This window comes from Scophthalmus maximus, chromosome 7 (genome assembly GCF_022379125.1).
Source record: "Scophthalmus maximus strain ysfricsl-2021 chromosome 7, ASM2237912v1, whole genome shotgun sequence".
Taxonomy (NCBI): Eukaryota; Metazoa; Chordata; class Actinopteri; order Pleuronectiformes; family Scophthalmidae; genus Scophthalmus; species Scophthalmus maximus.
The window spans coordinates 23,122,501-23,142,918 of NC_061521.1; the positions used below are offsets into that span (position 1 = coordinate 23,122,501).

General features: G+C 46.6%; 1 protein-coding gene across 3 annotated transcripts in view; it reads left to right on the forward strand.

Annotated features, from left to right (window-relative positions):
- cbln1 (cerebellin 1 precursor) overlaps positions 1–19,363 on the forward strand; it is a 19,679-nt gene extending 316 nt beyond the window's left edge. Inside the window, exons 1-4 of one of the 3 annotated variants that reach the window (XM_047333541.1) lie at positions 1–26; positions 241–549; positions 1,859–1,978; positions 17,562–19,363. The exon at positions 1–26 is cut by the window's left edge and continues 315 nt beyond it. In XM_047333541.1, the coding sequence (XP_047189497.1) occupies positions 289–549; positions 1,859–1,978; positions 17,562–17,759 (579 nt within the window). In that variant the 5' untranslated portion in view covers positions 1–26; positions 241–288 and the 3' untranslated portion in view covers positions 17,760–19,363. Of the gene's footprint in view, positions 550–1,858; positions 1,979–17,561 lie in introns of all 3 variants that reach the window. The other 2 variants (XM_035643429.2, XM_047333540.1) reach the window with 2 other exon arrangements.
- Positions 19,364–20,418: the final 1,055 nt, after the last annotated feature.

The window sequence follows — 20,418 nt, forward strand, 5'->3', positions numbered from 1 at the left end:
GCTGATAAAGCGACTCTCCGGACAGAGTGAGAATAAACCCGCCCGGTGTCCAGAGACGCGCCGAGGGAGGAAGAGTTTGCTGCGGGCTTCATCGAGTCCGACAACACCGGCGTGGCGTCCGACCCGTCGAACCAAACCTCCTCGCGGTTCCGTCTGGGGGGGTGGTGGTGGGGGGGGGGGCAGAAATCCGCGGGAAACTCTTCTCACCTGACTCTTTTTTTATTCCCCCCCAAAAACAAGAAGGACACCTGACTGGGAGCAGTCCGCCTCCCGTCCCGTTGCTCCGGTATGTTGGCGCTTCGCCTGCTGCTCGGCGCCGTGTGCCTCGCGGCGGGTCCGGCCCGCGCGCAGAACGAGACGGAGCCCATCGTGCTGGAGGGCAAGTGCCTGGTGGTGTGCGACTCCAACCCGGCCGCGGACCCCACGGGCACCGCGCTCGGCATCTCGGTGCGCTCCGGCAGCGCCAAGGTGGCGTTCTCCGCCGTGCGCAACACCAACCACGAGCCCTCCGAGATGAGCAACCGCACCATGGTCATCTACTTCGACCGGGTAGGAGCACTGAGACAATAAATAAATATGTATATATATGTTTATATATGTATCTGCTCTGTTCTATTATACTGTTAAATAATAATGTCAACGGCAAAGTAAGTTTATTATTGTTCTTTTCCAAGTCAGTTTTTATTTGGAGGGAAATGTTGTCGAGCAGATGTGAAGTTTTAGATGGTGTTTGTTTGGTGTGTGGCATTTATTTTTACCTGCTGTGGCAACTGATACATTGCCTATATTGTGATTACAACTTGCTTATCAGTGGAGGGGAATCATAAAATATGCCACATATTAATGTGCAGTTGATTATTTAACAACCTCCCAGGGTTCGTTTCCCTTCGTCTTTTTATTTTTTATTTTTTTTTGGCATCTGAAAACTGACTTCAAACTTGTGTGCAATAAATGCTAAACTTAGTCCAGAGGTGCTATATAAGAGATATAGATATAATCGATGGATATCGATGGATATAGATAGATAGAACCCCAGGCTCGATGAGACGATGGACTTGTGCCATATAGAGTCTGGACATTTTTACGCGCATTTTACGCGCATCTCGTTCCTCTTCCACCTCTGGACTGCCTCCGTAGCGATTCTTCTTTTCTGTTTAAATAGGTTATACATTTCCCAAAGTGGTTTGGGGAAAATATTAAGGCCTGTGGGAAAGGAAAGATGAACATTTCAACGTTTTCTGTGCTGACTGCTATGCAAATACGGGAACTGACATCTCCGCCAAATAATTTAGTCACGGCGGGTCACGGGGGCGAGGTGTCCTCCAGTTACGCGCCCGCCGATAAAGGTTAATCCTCCCGTTCAATTACACGCCACCGTTCGCCTCCGTCCATAAAAAGCAGACATTTAGGGCCCCGCCGAAATCCATGATTGGAAAAAATTTCAATTTGACAGATTGATCAAAGTTCCATCTTCTTTCCCCCATAAAGTTTGGCTGTTCTGACACAGAGAGGGAGAAAAAGCAGAGTTATGCCTCTAATGTGTGGTCCGGGGGCCACAGGGGGCCCCTCTGAGACCCCCAGGACAATAGGACATCCTGGAACATTATTCCATGGCTGAATCAGATTTTTTAAAAAAGGATAAGATTTATGAGCATAAAGCCTTTGATTAATGTGCATCTGTATGGTGTCACGTATTTGGTATTGAATGCTTTTTTTTTTAAATGCAGACGATTGTGCGGTCGTCCTTCATAATACACTTTTTTTAGTTGCCCATGTGATCTTGTAATGTAAATACTGTGAAAGAGACGGAGACAGAATGAAGCAATTTCATCTTTCTTCCCTTCGTTCTTCCTCTCAGGTTCTAGTAAACATTGGGAAGAGTTTCGACGAGGAGAGAAGTAATTTCATCGCGCCACGCAAAGGGATTTACAGTTTTAACTTCCACGTAGTGAAAGTCTACAACCGCCAAACCATACAGGTAACAGGTTCATGTGTTTCTCTTCTGTGTGTGTGTGTGTGTGTGTGTGTGTGTGTGTGCGGGCTTAACACTCCCCTCGCTGTTTTTCCCCCCTCCTCATAAAAAGTTGAATATGATCTGCGCTGGCAAGTCACTTTTGTAAAGGTTGGAGATGGTCTTGTCCCCCGGGAGACAAATGACGGAGGCGGTGCAGATGAAAAACCTCGTCTCCTGTGCCGCCCCGCCGGCTCCATCTTAATTAATCAATACAAGCGCAGGAGGACGGAGCCCATAGCAGGCGGCGTGCAGCCGGCGGGAGGACGCGGCTCGTGCGGCGAGCGAGCTTCACAAGCTTTCACAGTGCAGCACCGCGGACAGCGACGTTTTCTCCTCCTCTCGTCTCCGCCTCGTTCGCGGAACGAGGCCGCGGGGCCGACGGGAGATCTGTGGGTTGTTTAGAAAAGGAACAAAGCAAACTGAGAAAGGCATTTTTTTAAAAGTTTTATTACGCGGAAAAACACACAAAGACTCACATGGGTTTTAGGTTAAAATACACTCTCTCACACACACACACACACACACACACACACACACACACACACACACACTCTCCCTTCTTTCGTCCCACTAACAACTCGCTTTAATCGTCGCACTTATTACGCAGACGCGGTCTCTCTCCACATTTCTTCTGGCGCGTCAAGTGACAGAAATCAATTGAGCGGCCTTCAGCCCATTTCCGGCATTTCAACATGCACATAATGATGCTTTACACGCCGCACAGCGTTAATTACAATGTATCCCTGCAAATTAAACTGTTGTGCAATTACGCTCGCGGGTTCCCCGGGGCTTTGGCATTACGTTTTTATGCTACTTATACTCCATCGTTGCAGTCTTGAATTAATTGGCGCGGCGGCGGCGACAATAACGACGACGGCGACAACAACAACAAGGAGGGCGGGTTGATTGTGTGAAGGGGAGACGCTGCTGTAATGTCAAGCTGGCAGTCATCCTTGTGCGACTGAACCCAAATAGACCACGGATGGCGAAACACTTGACTCGAGGCGCCGAAGTAATTAGGCGCGGCGCGCCGGGGCGGGACACGGTGGCGACGTTGCCTCCGTCACGTTCACCGTCAGCACCGCCGTCTGTGCCAATCTTGCGGGGCTTTCATATTGAAAGCGATGAAACATCGTTTGCTGCGAAACAGCAAGAATAGATTTACACGATCGATTAATCTGTCGATTACTTCCTGGTTGAATCGATTCGTTGTTTGGTTCATAAAGTGGTGAAAAATTGCGATCCGCGTTTCCCCAAACTCCGAGATGATGTTTTGTTTCGTCCACACACCAAAGATGTTCAGTTCACTGTCAGAGAGGAGCAAAGAAACCAGAACATATTCACATTGAAGAAGCTGAAATCAGAGAATTGCCACTTGTTGCCCCGTTAAAACGACTTGAACCGACTAATCGATTCATTTAAATAGTTTGCGATTAACGTGGTCGTCGATTACTAATCGATTAACAGTTGCAGATCCAAAGGAGAGGAGCTGTTTGCGTTAGCGGAGTAATTACTCAACTTCCTGACTTTTACAACCGTCGTCGTTTGTTAACTCGACTGCAGCGATTAAGGTTTTTAAGTCCTGTTCAGCCTGAATCCTCCAAAGCCTCAAAACACTTTTTAGACGCCGACACTTGAAAAATTGACCTTGAACCTTGAAGAATCTTTGTTCCGTCTCGTTTTATTGACACGAAACCCGACAGGTGTAAGTTAGAGCTGCAACGGTTAATCGATTAGTAATCGACTACTAAAATAACCTGCGACCCTTTTGATCATCGATTCATCGGTTCAAGTGGTTTGAGTGGACATTCTCTGACTTCAGCTCTTTCAATGTGGATACTACCTGGTTTCTTTGCTCCTCTACGACAGTAAACTAAATATCTTTGGTGTGTGGACAAAACCAAACATCATCTTGGGGGTTTGGGGGAAACCCCATCGACATGTGTCTCGATGTTCTGACATCTTACAGACCGAACAACCAATCGATTGATTGATGAAAACAGCCCCGCTGTAGGTTACTCCCCTCTCCTCCTCCTCCTCCTCCTCTAAGCATCCGACCTCCGTGCCGCTCACCCTCAACCTGTTCTGCCCGTCCCCGCCATCCGCCCGGCGCATCTGCCGCGTTGAAAACTCCCACTGTTTGATTGCCTTAGAGGCGGCGACTGTGGCGCTCGCAGGAGATGAGAGACAGCAGGCGAAGCAGAGTGTGTTTGAGAGGGGAAATGCAAAACAGCGAGGGGACGAACGGGGGGGACAGGCAAAAGAGGAATAACAAGAGAAAAGTGAAGAGGGAGAATGTGGAAATTGAGGGCAATCGGGGAAGTGAAAAGTGTGGGAAGGGGCTGGAGGCAGGAGGGACAGAAGAGAGAGCAGGTAGATGAGAAGACGAGAGGGTGTTGGGAGAATAACAGAAGGGTGGACAGGGAGGGACAGTGAGGGAAAGAGGAACGTCCAGGCGGGGCCGAGAGGGAAATGGGACGAACGCCAGACACCATGAGTAAGTACTGATCAGCTGGATGCGGTGCAGATGTGCGGGGGGAAGGACGAACAGTTGGCTCCATCTCTCGTCAGTCCTTTTCCCGGTTGCGGGCCTCTGTCTCTCTGGAACCTGGAACCTGTTTATCTCTTCATCTCCCCCGTTTGCCAAGCGATTTAAATACAAGTTATTGCAAATTAAATGCAGTGCATTCACTGATCTGAAGGGGAACTCTCGTCCCTCCGGCCTCAACGCCAGCCCATCAGCGAGGCCCTTACTTTTCAATAATGGAGAGTTTTCCTCTCCACCAAACACTTCCTGATAACAGAAGTCCATCTTCCCTGACGAGCCGCTGGTGTGAAGTGCTCTGCGGCGAGATCGGTCATCGTTCCTTTTTCCCCGCGAGGTTATTTTTCTCTGTAAATTTGAAATAATTCGAGGTGTTAGACGGTCTTCCACAGAGCACCGGATCCCAAATCTCAGACAATATAATTAAAAGCGGAAAAAAAGAAGACGAGGAATAAAACATAATAGTTCTGTCTACTGCGGTTTGAGTGCTATATTATTATTTTTTACGGCTTTTATTTAGAGCACCCAAGCGTTCCGAAACGGCGTCCATAAAAAGCTTTCAGGTTGAAGCAGCTGTGTATTAAAGGGGCAGTTGAGCGATCACGTTATGTAGAAGTCAGCGGATGTTTCCTCCCGGTCCCGCTCGCTGTCGGTTCCGTGTGTGCACGGCGAGAAACAAATCCGGGGTTTTCGACTCAGCCCAGGATCTGTAAAATCGAAAAAACATACAAAGAAATGGTGCGGACCGCACCACGCGACACGGCGATTGCCGTTTGTAAACATCACTCGTGGACATCTTAAGAGACGAGCTAGCTGGCGGCGCCGTAACTTTGGGGTTTTGGCCCTAGTGGCTAGCGTGTCTGTCCCGAGGTCGCGGGTTCGCGGCCCCCGGAGGGAGCAGTAAAAATCACAACAACAACAACAACAAAGAGGGAAACCATTTTTCTCCAAAATCCCTTTAAGGCCTTTCTGATACTATCAAATCCCCCAGAAGATAAACGCTGTCTTGATAATAAGAGATTCTACCTTTTAATACACCACTGTAGCCGATGCGTCTGTCCGCGACGAGGCCGGCTCCTTTTCAACTCTTTCACTGCTAACCCTCGTTTGAACTTTGCTTTCCAATGAACACGTTTTTTATTCATTCTATAACTAGGGGTCGCTGGGGTCATAAGATATTTCTCTACACGCTTCATTTTCAACATGCCTAACAGTAGCTTCAGAACAGCAGACGCTACCAATGGTGACTGTACTGTGTACTGTGCTATAGCAAGTAATACAAACATGGATCAGCTTTATTTCGGCTTACTACAGTTATGCCATTCTGAAATCCAGGCATCCAGGATGGCAAACCACCAAGTGATTTGGATATTTTGGCTTGGTGACAGTGTTATTCTAGGTTTTTATATCACCTATAAACAATGTTGTGTGACTGATAGAATGATAAAACTGTTTTCATACTCTTGTCACAAAGTGTTTACGTCGCGTCAGCGCCCATTTCACCGAAGCGATGACTAATTCCGTTTTAAAAACACAAACCTTTGAAAGATTGATACGTCGTTAGAAACCACTGAGATGCAACTTTGCTCGAGCCGCGTCCTCAAATATCATCAAACAGTTTATTTGATGTCGTCTGATTCCCCAGCGCAGCTTTCCAGCTACAAACCGACAGACTTATGAGACACGGGCTAGACACGGAGATGGCCGGCCTTTATGTGGGAACACACACACACACACACACACACACACACACACACACACACACACACACACACACACACACCATCAAAAAGGCATAATTACACTTCCCATTTCATACGCTACATCACCTATATATACAATACCAATGTCTTTGTCTTGAAAACAAACGACTTCCCGTTGAGGTGTGTTCATAGAGGTTCAAAGGTCGAACCCAAACGAGACAGTCTGGTCTTCGGTGGGTTTGCTATTTTCCTCACCATTGTGTGTCTGCCCCCGTTACCGCTGTTGCCTAGCTGCGGAGCTGCAGTTGCCCACGGTGAGAGAAAGTCCGTCACCGGCGCGCGACGAGTCCTGGGATAGGTCGGGTCGGGGAAGGATCGTCCGATAGCCGTTGGGGCCGAGATGGTGTTTGAACTATAGCAAGAGTGAGGGAGGTTGTAAATTTTCCTCTTAAACACTATAAGTGGGATGAACACAGTGGATTCCGCCGAGTAATACTAAGATCCTGTCATGTAGAGCAGGATTTAGGGTGAGGATGATGGTGAATGTGGTGTCATCTTTCAGTTCTGGGCTGTGGTGTTCCATGAATTATTTTTTTTTGGAGGACGGCATTCCTGAATCTTCTCTGGAAGAAGGAAAATAATCACTATAATGATTAATATAATGGAGAGGGAGCAGGATAGAGAGAAATTCAATAACTATTGTTTCAATTCACTTCAAATGTAGCATTGTAGGGCTGCAAATAGCAGTTATTTTCATATTCTAATAATCTGTTGATTATTTTCTCGATTAATCGATCAGTTGTTTGGTACATAAAATGTCACAAAATGGTGAAAAATGTTGACCGCGTTTCCCCCGAACCACCAAGATGATGTTTTGTCCACAACACCAAAGATATTCAGTTAAATGTCACAGAGGAGCAAAGAAACCAGAAAATATTCACATCGAAGAAGCTGAAATCGGAGAGCTTTGAGTTTTTTCCTCTGAAAACAGCTTAGTTGGCGGTTCATTTAGTGGTCGATTACTAATCGATGAACTGTTGCAGCTCTACAGCGGTATTCACAATGATAAACATACGAGTACGCCAGTTCTGGTAGAGAGAGTGTATACCTTTCATATGTAGGCAAGTCAGAGACAGATGAACAGAACACTTTGTGTATTCCTATGTTCACTTGCCTTTGGAAATGGTGGCAGGTGAGAGCAGGGAGGGAAGATGGACTAAAGGAGCCGCTTCGTCTGCAGCTGGCCGCGGAGACGGTACATCCTGGGACTTGTCAGGCCTCACACACACACACACACACACACAGACACACACACACACACACACACACACACACACACACACACACACACACACACACACACACACACAGACACACACAGACACACACACACACACACACACACAGACGGTGTGTTTCAGCAGCTTGTTTATGAACACGTTGCAGAGGCCGACAGAGACGAGGCCGTCGAGGATATTGGGCAGACAGCGACTGAGGTAGAGTCATTTTTAGCTGAGAAAGCTCTGAGGGGAGAGAGTTCAGCTTTTCTCTGTCGATCTCGAAACCTACAGATAGTCAAAGTCCCCAGAGGATGAAGCCCACTGACCAGGATCACCCCCCTGACTAACTCCTTCCACGCAGCGCCGGCAACAGGTGACATTACTCACTTTATCCTGTGAAACGTCTCGACATCCACTGGATGGATTGGCACAAATTTTAAATCCGGATATACTCGTGGCTCCGGATGATTCTCACAGACGTTGTAGGATCACATGATGGCAAAAGTTGGCTCGTTGATTTACATGGGGAACATTATATCATTTTTTAAATTGAATTTCTACCTAGTCAACAGGATAATTGCGAGTATTTTCGCTCAGGATGCATCACAGAGAGTTGCACTTCAGGATTGAATGCAAACATAGTTTATTGCAACGTGAATTGTCCTCGGCTGGGGCCTGGCCGGACGAGTTTGGGGTTTGGAACGTGACTCCGCGGGGCTCGGAAGGGTTCGAGTAGAAGAGGCAGGACAGCGCGGTGAAAGACTGGTTGCTGGCTCGGCAGGAGCAAATCCAAACTGGTGACGGAGGAGGAAGACGTGGCAGGGGGCAGAAAAAAAACCGATGAAATAGCAAGACACTTGGCTGTAGCGTCTGTAAAGCACATTGGTGCCTGAACCAATTTGGTGGCGCCTGGTTGGATGAATTGGGTTTTTTTTTTATGTTGCTGTCACTTCTTGAGTTGGTGCAGATGATGCCTACACCCGGACAATGCATTGTCTTTAAATGGAACACGATTATTTTAAAGACATGACACAACTGTGGTTCTTATCTTTTCCAGAATCAGTTTATTAAAACAGGAAAATTTGCTTTGTGTTTCCAGTCAACTTTCAAAATAAAAGCATTATTTGCCTTAAAGCAATATTTATTAAGAGACAAACAAAATGCCCAATGGATGTAAACATTTACAGACATGAATGCAGATTTCTCACGACTGCAAACTGATAGTCAGTTTTTAGTTGGAATGCCTACTGTAAAGTGTAGAGCTGCAACAGTTAATCGATTACTCGATTAGTAATCGACATCTAATTGATCGCCAACTATTTTGATAATCCATTAATCGGTTCAAGTGTTTTTTTTGAAAAAAAGGGTCAACATTTTCTGATATCAGTTTCTTTGCTCCTCTGACAGAAAAACTGAATATCTTTGGTGTGTGTGGACAAAACATAACATCACGTTGGGGGTTTGGGATCATTTTGCAGCATTTCAACTAATCGATTAATCGATAAAATAATCGACAGATTAATCGATAATGGAAATAATGGTTAGTTGCAGCCCTAGCAAAGTGCAAGGTTTAAGCATTTAGGTATGACTGACCCTTGGTTTGACGTTTTCACAGTCAAATGCTGTATTATTTTGTTCCCTTACTTTATGTATTACTTGAGTCCTGTTATTCTCATCCTTTCACATTTGTGAATGATTCATTTGTGCCGACTGTCTTCATAATTAGTCCGGTCCTAATACGTTTTGTGTGCAAAAGAACATGTACCTCAGCTGTAATTCTGACTTGTGGAACTGGCAAATCTTTCATGAAACAAATACATCTAAAGTTAGAGACGAGATCTGCTTTGTTCCCGTGTTCCCGCTGCATTGAGAGATTCAAGGAAAGTCTGTGAGTCGTCAACAACGAGGCAGGCAGAAGAGATGCTCGGAGATGGAGGGCGACCCGAGCGAAAAGGTCAGAGCTCGACTTCACGTCACAAACCAGATCAGATCTTACAAATGTCAGCAAGTCGCCGTCAGCCGTCGTCGGAGAACCACCTGGTTAGTTTGAGGAAACCGGTGAGCGAAAGCCTGTCGCCCGTCACGTTCCTTCTGGAGCGAGGGGCAAAAACATGCAACTCTGAATCTGTTGGCAAATGTAAAAACCTCACCCGACGATGCAGAAGTTAATCAAGATACGTGGGATGAGTTTCAACGAGACCCAGGATTCTTTAAAGCCTCTACATTGTGCAAACCAACAAAAACCAAGAGGAAATTGAATTATCCATCCATCGTCTACCGCTTTATCCATTTAAGGGTTGCGAGGGGCTGGAGCCAATCCCAGCTGACATTGGGCGAGAGGCGGGGTTCACCCTGGACAGGTCGCCAGCCTATCACAGGGCCACATACAGAGACAGACGACCATTCACTCTCACATTCACACCTACGGTCAATTTAGAGTCTCCAATGAACCTGACCCCATTCTGCATGTCTTTGGACTGTGGGAGGAAGCCGGAGAACCCGGAGAGAACCCACGCACACACGGGGAGAACATGCAAACTCCACACAGAAAGGCCCTGGTTGGTTTGAACCGGGATTCGCACCCAGAACCTTCTTGCTGTGAGGCTGAAGTGCTAACCACTACGCCACCTCGCAGCTATATATATATATATATATATTACAGGACAAAATGAACATTGGAATGTGATTTATTGCCAACCAAGCAACAATCAAATGCAATCAGGTGAAGGCAGAGGTCAAGAGGCTGCAGTGGCCACGTCATCATTAACGCACTTTATCTGTCTTTTGTTTTGAATTATGGCAACAATAATAATCTGATGCAGGGCAGCATAATCTTTTGTAAAGAACCTGTCGTAGACCCCACAGACTGATGTTGACTGGGGCAACCGTGACTTTGAAAGTACACAATGTCAATAGAGGAGTTGTGTTGACAATAACTCACTATCACTTACTGTATGTATTTTAATAATGTGTTAATTTCAAATCTAAATTGTACATTTGCTTCCAACACACACTGCGCACAAAAATGCCTTCAGTGTATTTAAAGTATTTAAAGCAATTATAGCTAAATGTTGACTCCATCTTTCATTTGTGCAAAACACCTAAACTTGTGGGGAAACTTCTTATTACGGTAACAAACCACTGCGGGGGCCCACAGAGTTGTGGGCTGGCATTTGGGTCTTCTAGATTGTATTTCTAAGAAGCACCGGCTGTAGTTCTCCCACAACAGAGATTGAAAAATTAAAAACACACACACACACACACACACACACACACATCTGACCTAAATGAAATTTCCGGGCCAGCACAGATGTTCCACATTCTAATGAGGTGAGAGCCTCTGCGGCAAGTTTATTTATTTTTTTTTACCCATTTTTTTTTTCCTTTCAAAAATGTTAATCATGTTACTAAAAACTATGATTCAGTCTCATATCGCTGAACATTAGGGAGCTCTCGTTGGACACTACGCAATGAAAAGTGCTCTATAAATGAAATTTATTATTATTATTATTATTATTATTATTATTATTACTATGATTTTAGTCAGCGTCACCAGATTTACCCATCATGCTTCATTGGTTGCAACACCAGCATACACATACAACACTTTTCATACCCCCCCCCCATATGTTTTAATCTAAATTTGGTGCTATCATTTATTGATATTGATATTGAGGCGGAGTGGTGACAGTGCCGGTCAGGTGAGCTAACATTATGAAATAGATAACGTTTACAGTTAAAAGGTAATTATTCTAGCCATAAAAAGTAATGGTGACTTCACGTATACATAAATCTAGTCTCTCCTCTCAGTCTTTGTTTCCCCATCCAGGAATACATCCTGTCGGTGGTTCTAACATTTTTACTGGATGACCCTGGATTAACTTTCCCACAAACTTTAGAACGATTGGAAACTCGGCCATTTGGAAGACGTGTGGTGTCACAGACGCACCATCACGTGTGAATCCGTCACTGTGGCAAAGTCTCTTTCTGTGAAAAGAGAAAAAAGAACGGGGAGAGGGGGATGGAAGAAGGTGATAAACGAAAGTAACAAGGAAGCAAAGGAAAGGGATGTAGAGATGATGGAAAATAAAAATAGACGTGTAAAAGAAAAAGGATGTTTGGGAAAGAGACCAAAAAAATAGCAATAGGAGAGTATCATGGCCGTGTCCCGGCAGTCGGACGCAGTCTGGACACGACTGGATGATGCAATAACAGGATGTCATCATGTCGTTGGCATTAAGTGCTGCACTAAGGCGTCCGACAGGGTGTATTTACATATCAGGAGCCGGTTTCTCTCTCTCCCGTCCTCCCCCCCCCCCCCCCCCCCCGTCTCATTTCCTGTCTTTATGTGTCCTCTTTCTGCCTCATGATTCTCTCTCCTCCTCTGTGTTATTCTGTCTCTCCTCCTCTCTCTGTGTCTCGGCCAGTTAATTGGTGCTTATGCATAAATGAATGCGGATCGATCGAGGCCTGACACGAGGCGCAGGCCCATTATCATGCTTTTTATATTTATGGCTGGCAATTGTGAGGGTGTGGTTGACGGCGTGCGTGTGTGTGTGTGTGTGTGTGTGTTGTGTGTGTATGTGTGGGAACCACAGTCTCATCCTTCCAAAGCCACTGTCACAGCTTTATTAGAGCTATACATCACTATATCACTATAGCACAAAACACACACTGACCCTGTGTGTGTGTGTGTGTGTGTGCGCGTGTGTGTGCGCGCGTGCGTGTGTGTAGTCGACAGATGAGTAGGAAGACACATGGTAATAAAAAGTCTGATTTGAGAACTTTTCAGTCTCGAACCATTTTCAAACATGTTGAAATCCTCTTTGAAAATAAATAATGTACTTTTTAAGTAGTTCTTTAAGTAATTCCGGGCATTTTTCCACAATGCTGAGTTGTGAACCAAGGCTCTCTATGCAGCCCAATACACACAGGTACAAACTACAAATGTCTTGATCACAGAAGTCATCCTGAAGCTGACTGGACCTTAAAGAATCGTCTGTGAGCGCTGGGCTGGATTTTGGTTCATTTCCCAAAGTAACAAATCAAATCGACCTGCTCCCTGCACCGTGTCGGTGCCGTGACCTACTGAACCCTGCGTTTGGCTCTCGTATTCCAAAAGCCACAAACGCTCTGGCTCTTTCTCTCTCCACTAACTCATCCGGGGGGGGGCTCCTCCACCACAGACACCTTTTGTGTGAAAGCCAAACTGATAGACGAGCCGGGCACTTTTCTTTTTTTTTCTTTTAACAGACTCAGGATCGTAAACAAGGAGACATTTTTAAATAATTCAGTGATAGAAAGAAAGAGAGCGTGTGTGTGTGTGTGTGTGTGTGTGTGTGTGTGTGTGTGTGTGTGTGTGTGTGGTGTGTGTGTGTGTGTGTGTGTGTGTGTGTGTGTGTGTGTGTGTGTGTGTGTGTGTGTGTGTGTGTGTGTGTGTGTGTGTGTGTGTGTGTGTGTGTGTGTGTGTGTGTGTGTGAGTGAGAGCGGAGGTTTGTTAAGTTGTGAGTTCCTGTGAGAGACTTGTCTGGATGCTTGTGGAGGTGTCGGTGACACGCAGGATTTTGTCTGCATGGTAAAAAAATCCTCCTCTTCCTCTTCCTCTTCCTCTTCTGCCCCTCCAGACTTGTCTTCCCTCTTTGTTTCATCTCTCCTCTGCCTCGCTTCTCTTTTCTTTCCTCATCCTTTACCTCCCTACCCACTGACCCGAAGCCCCCCGGTGTCCGTCATCATGTATTGTCACAAGGCCGAGCTCAGGTTGACATTTGGGGTGGGGGGGGGTTGGAAATACGTGATTATTTTTAGACCTCCGCTGGCCTCCCTTGAATCTTTCTGCTTGATTTGGTAGAAGACGGAGACGCAGACTGTATGTAAGGAGTTCATGGTCTCAGTCGCTTGTTTGACGTCTTCCATCAATACAGCATGTCATACAGATGTTCGTTTTTTGTGTGAATCATGGTGTGTCCTCGAGCTCTCAGTCAGGCTCCGCCCCCCGCTCCTCCGATCATGGTTACTTCGGGGGTGCGGATCGAATGGTCAAATTTGCTTAGGAAGTGTCCTAAATCTTGAAGCGACCCGGAAGTGTTTCACCGCTTGGGAAAGGAGCTTCAATGCTTCCTTCCCTATCTCCTTCAGCATAGGGTACACTGGAGCGGAAGGAAAGGAGATATAGACGCCCCGCAATTCATTCACCCAGAAGAGATTGCCGCTGCGGGGTTTTTTTTGTCGTCCATCGTCAGAAATTTGTGGTTTCGCCGCGGCAGTCGCACGTCAATCACATCCGCCGTCAAGTAGTGACACAGTACAGCGAAAGTCGAGTCTGGGTGTCTCCGAGCAGCGCTGTCGGGGCGACGCCTGTGAATCCTCCTTTGCACCTTTTCTTGACCTCATGACGTTTCCCACTGGGGTCAAGGATCAGTACGGTAGATAGGAGAAGACCAAAAGGGAAGGACAATTCGACCGCACCCCTGGTTTCCAAAAAAACCCCAAGATGGCGCTGGGTCAAAATGGCCAAAGTGGAGACCTCAAAACGTCTGTTTGCAAACCAATGGGTGACGTCACGTTGGGTTGAAAGAGATCAATGTCAAATCAGAATGCACGTTTTCTGTGTGGATTTACGTGTGAACCTGGGCTGTTGAAGCAGAGAGCGTCACGAAAGATATAAAGGTAAAGAAAAGTGCTTCTCAGGTTGTTGCCCCCGCGCCCCCTGCGCCCCCCCGTCTCTAGCACACGTGCCACATTGTCCCTGAAAGGCCTCCGTAAAAAAGCCAAACCAATGACTTGTCGTTTGTCGTCTTTAATCCTTCACCCACCGCCTCTCCGCTGTGATGGGGATGCGATGTCAGTTATTGATGGTGGGATCCCCAAACAAAAATTCACGGTTCCTGATGATTTCATTGTCTCGTCTCCCCTCCGGTGAGTGAAGACCCTCGGAAACGGCGCAATGTTTGTCATCAATCACGGCTCGTCCTAATGAAGTCGCTCTGGTGGAGCCTGCGCTGATTGCCTCTGCAACATTAAAAGTGGTGCCCTCCCGTGGCGTTGATGGCCATTACTGATATTAGTGGTAGTACGGACGTCCGTAAGGGAGATTACTGGATATCCTGCAGATATGTCAAATCCTTGTGCGTCCCTGCAGTTTGTGTCAGGACCTGGTTTTGACCTTGCGACGCGCGCGCGCAAACTGTTTATCGTTTTCAAATCATAAAAGCAGGACTTTTATCATTGACACATCTGGGATACTGTACTCTACAGGTACTCTAAAGGTAGCTACTGTACCCAGATGTGGATCTGATATGTGATGCCTGCCTATTCCAAGTGTTTGCAGAGAGAAAGAGAAGGTTGCGGAAGAAAGCGTGTCAGGAAAAAGACAACATGCATTGAAATATTCAATTGTTTTGGGCTTCAAGGCTTTTTTAAAATGTCTATCTTGTCTTCTTATATCTTCTTATATATATTTTCAGTCTATAAAACATGGCCGAGAGGATGATGCATTCAAAGGACCTTATTTTTTAAGTTGTAATGATAAATATGATACAATTGATTATTAAAAATGTTGGCGGACTGGGGGATTAGACGGTGAAGGTGTCGGCCCCCTTGATTTTCCACCTCCGTGAATTTAAGTTAAGTGTTGGTCAGAAAAAGAGTTCCCTTCCGTCACGTTTCTTCAAACTGCTTCTGGTCCACGGACTTTGCCGCCTCTGCGTGACCCCCCCTCACCGACCGACCGACCACGAGTCGTATTCATGTCACAGAACTATACATCTCTGTAGTCTGAAGAGAGAGAGGGATCAGAGGTAGGGAGTGAAACTACCCAACTGAGAATCAGAAGTTGAATAAACACGTCAGGGGAAGAGAAACTCTGTCATCTCTCCTTCCACTCATCAGTTTCAAAAGGCGACTGTATGTACAGGAAGTACAGAACATAGTGTGTCAGCAATTGAGCAGTTATTTACACTATTGCAGTAATTGTGCTAACCAAGACATTTTGGAAACACTTTCCATCAACCCCATCTATTATAAATATGCCTATAGTACGTTATAACACGCTCATAGCTCTGTATAATCCTCGTTATAAGCATTTGTGGCACATTATAAAGCATTTTAGAATGACTTATAAAGTCAGGCATCATAATACTTGATACTACTCATACTGTATTCTAATTGTCATATAGTTATAATGTCTCACAAACACTGTCTTGTGTTTTATAATCACCGTTATAATGAATTATAATCACCATTCAATTAGCCATGCATCATATATTATACCATGATGATACTGTAGAATAAAACAAGTATAATTACAGAATTTAATAAAGGAATCATGTTACTTATGTCGTTATATAAACATACAACACCACCTGTTTTTATTAAATCTGTTGAGGCCTCAGAGAACACATTTTTTTTGGAATTGTGAGAAACGTATGATTTTTTCCGCGACCTGAGCCGTATTTTTCCATCCTCATAATAATGATGAAAAAAAAAATAGTTTAAGTATAGTCTGAGTGTTTTAATAACAGGCTGTGATGTTCAGAGCAGCAGAGCAGCCTGGAGAGCTCTCGACTGTGGCAGGCTCTTCATCTCCTGCCCACACACACACACACACACACACACACACACACACTCCTGACCATCATGTAAAATGAGCTGGATAAGTGTATAATTATGGGATGTTTATGACTTTATGTCTTCCATCTGTTATCAGCAGTTTATCGTCTGAACTCCTCACAACTGTTACTGTAATGTACAGATTTACATGCTAACGGACACAAACAGGTGGTGAACACACTATGACAAATATCGCGCATCTAATCGAACGCTACTCATTCATCCATCCATGCAGCCGTCATCCTTTGCATGGCTGCAATAGACCGGTTCCCCTTTCCAGTATCTTGATGTGACACTACAGGGATGTCGGACCAACTCATCCCAGACTCCGCCCTGGGCCTGTCGCGACAACTGCTTTTCTGCTGCACGACCTATTGTCTGAAAGAAATTATTGCGATAAACAATATCGTCGTCATATCAAGTCCGACACAATTTGTGTTGCTGCCGAGGGAGCGCCTGAGCCTTCTGCCGTTGCCTCAGAAGATGAAAATGATGAAAGCTGCTGTCTGGTGTGTGTTTTGACTGGCCTGGGAAGCGAGGAAACACACACACACACACACACACACACACACACACACACACACACACACACACACACACACACACACACACACACACACACAAGTCGTCGACAGCTTCTTCTTCTCTTTGTGAGGAGACGATGATGTTATTCCCCATTGAAACATTTGTCGAGTCAGACACAGTGCGGGCTCCGTTGTCAACTCTCTTTCTCCTAGTGTCTTTGTTGAAGTGGTAATTTTAAAAAAAATGTGCACGGCACAAAGCTGCGCCGTGCAAAAATCGAATATTCTGTTGTGTCATTGTAAACGCTTGCACTGCTCCAAAAGTGTTTTGTTTTTGAAAATCTTGCAGCTCAATCAGGAAGTGTAAGGCCCAATCCCATTTCAGCCCTCGCCCCCAGGGGGGAGCGAAGAAAACTCACAGATTTGAAAAAAAAAAAGAAGAAAGAAAAAACGCTAGTCGCAAAAAAAAAAATTAAATCGCTGGTCGCGAAGCAGCGCCACGCGTTATATAATTACCACCAATGTAACGTTATCAACGAACGTGACTAGTGTGGCGTGTGTGTGTGTGTGTGACCCACCTGTCACCATGGTAACTGTCTTTACAATGATATCGCCGTCATTCCAGGCGCGTTGAATCTCTGGGTGAAGACACGTCCCAAGGGGCGTCCCATTTCGCAGGGGTAGATTTTCAACCCCTTCCTCTTGTTACTCCGTTTCAAGGGGTAGGGTTGAAAGGGAGACACGGGATTGGGCCTAAGACCATGAGAGCCAGTGGCTGCGTCCTGATATTGACTGTTCTGTTAAAAAAAATATCCCCCCATTTCCCTTCTCGTGTGATGAAGCGCGACTGTCCCGTAACCGTCCGCCCTCTTCCCTCCTCCCCTCCAGGTGAGCCTGATGCACAACGGGTGGCCGGTGATCTCGGCGTTCGCGGGCGACCAGGACGTGACGCGCGAGGCGGCCAGCAACGGCGTGCTCATCCAGATGGAGAAGGGAGACCGGGCCTACCTCAAGCTGGAGCGGGGGAACCTCATGGGGGGATGGAAGTACTCCACCTTCTCCGGCTTCCTGGTGTTCCCCGTGTAGAGGGGGGAAACTCCGAGAGGAGAGAGGAGGAGGGGCGGAGGTGAAGGAGGAGCTGGTGGAAGACTGGACAGTGCGGCGGAAGGCGAGAGGGGGAACGGAGGGGAAGGAGAAGGAACGGGAAGAAGAGGGGGATTGGACAAGAGACTTCTGTTTGGGACGCTGTGGAGGGAAGAGGACGGACGTTAGAGAGCGATGACACAGAATGATTAAACAACGGTTACGTGAGCGAGGAATTATGGCGCCGGTACATGAGAGAGAGAGAGAGAGAGAGAGAGAGAGAGGCCAGCTTCTTCACTCCCCTTCCTCCTGTCATCCGTCACTCATCCCTTTTTTTCCTCTGTTTCCTCTCTGTGGCCCGACTAAAGCCCTGTAGCGGACAAAACTTTTTTTATTCTCCGCCGAAAGACGCAATTGATCATTTATATGTCCCCGGGTGCAAGCCCCCCCCTCCCTCCCGTCCCCCCGCCGTCCTCCACATTCATCATTCAATCACTAATTCATCGATCTCCATCAACATCATGCAGCTTTGAAGAATGTTCCTCCAAGAGCTGCTCCCATCCGCTCCCATTCACCATATTGGTAGGGTCCTTATCTTTTTGTTCCCTTCATCGTCATAAATGTGCACTGATGTTTGGATCAGCCTCCACCACCAAAGCCAAAATAGATTTTTTTTTTCCTTATTCCTTGACAGTTTGTTCTTGAAGTACGCATCTGTTGCCCCGCCCCCTCCCATCCTTTCATCCCTACGACTGCGCGTACCCTCGCTCTTCTCTCCTTCGGCATCCTCGCCGACGGTCTTGTCCGATTCCCCGCCTTCAAATCAGATTGTCTTGATTTCCTACGACGGCGTCAAACATTTCTCTCGAATCCGAGAGGAGTGGGTCGTGCCCAGCGGTGCCTCGCGGTTACTGTGAGGCTGTGAACACTTCAGGTTAAAACAAGAAAAGAAAAGGTGTCAATGAAAAGCTGAAGATGAATATATAAGATCAATCTGCATGTGAATAATAATCTCATTATTAAACTAATTAAAAAGGTGACATTTTTTTAAAACACTGATTTAGCAACAGCAAGTTTGTTTTTTAAAAGAAACAGGCAACGCTTCCGAGGTTTTATCAACATAATGAGGAAACATTAACCAACACGTTTGCCAAAATACAAAAATATTAATAGTGAACACTCGGCTGGATGAACCTCCCGCAGGCTGATATGTTAATACTCAACATCTCTGAGGTTTCCACTGTTGATCAGACAAAACAAGACCTTTAAATATCTTCACTCCTTTTTTGACGAAACACCGAACGATCACTCGGTTATTAAAGATGATAATTGTCAGACGTATTGATGGCGAAAACATCTCTTATGAAGACATGACTAACTTATCCCTGACATTAAATAAGCAATGTAACGAAGCACGACTGTACGAACAACGACGGCAACGACAACATAAACTAAAACAACAGGGCTGCAAGAAACACAGATTGATGAATCATCCGCGTGACCACAGATTTGAAAAATCATAGCTCGCCAGTAAAAATCTTTTCAAAAGCACTAACAAATGAAAAAAAAGAGAAAAGGGCCATTTTACATTTCTGATAAGGTGCAGGCAGACGCTCGGATCTAGATGTGATTAAAAACCCTCCTCCGGTTCTCCGGTCGTGTGGTCGGTACTCCGCCGCGACTCTCTCCTGTGACTCAGATCTAATGAAACTGATATTGTATTGATACAAGTCGCACAGAAAGTATTGCTCCGCTTTGCCGCTCCGGCGTTTCTCCGTCGTCGCCGTGGCAGCCGGACAAACATTCGAAATCGACCTTCCCTCCTCCACACCTTCATCTCCTTCCCTCCCTCCTTCCCTCCTCCACACCTTCATCTCCTTCCTTCCCTCCCTCCTTCCCTCCTCCACACCTTCATCTCCTTCCCTCCCTCCCTCCCTCCTTCCCTCCTCCACACCTTCATCTCCTTCCCTCCCTCCTCCACACCTTCATCTCCTTCCCTCCCTCCTCCACACCTTCATCTCCTTCCCTCCTTCCCTCCCTCCTTCCCTCCTCCACACCTTCATCTCCTTCCCTCCCTCCTCCACACCTTCATCTCCTTCCCTCCTTCCCTCCTTCCTTCCCTCCTCCACACCTTCATCTCCTTCCCTCCTCCACACCTTCATCTCCTTCCCTCCTTCCCTCCTTCCTTCCCTCCCTCCTTCCCTCCTCCACACCTTCATCTCCTTCCCTCCTTCCCTCCCTCCTTCCCTCCTCCACACCTTCATCTCCTTCCCTCCCTCCTCCACACATTCATCTCCTTCCCTCCCTCCTTCCCTCCTTCCTTCCCTCCCTCCTTCCCTCCTCCACACCTTCATCTCCTTCCCTTGTCCACACCTTCATCTCCTTCCCTCCTCCACACGTTCATCTCCTTCCCTCCCTCCTTCCCTCCTCCACACCTTCATCTCCTTCCCTCCTCCACACCTTCATCTCCTTCCCTCCTCCACACCTTCATCTCCTTCCCTCCTTCCTTCCCTCCCTCCTTCCCTCCTCCACACCTTCATCTCCTTCCCTCCTCCACACCTTCATCTCCTTCCCTCCTCCACACCTTCATCTCCTTCCCTCCTTCCTTCCCTCCCTCCTTCCCTCCTCCACACCTTCATCTCCTTCCCTTGTCCACACCTTC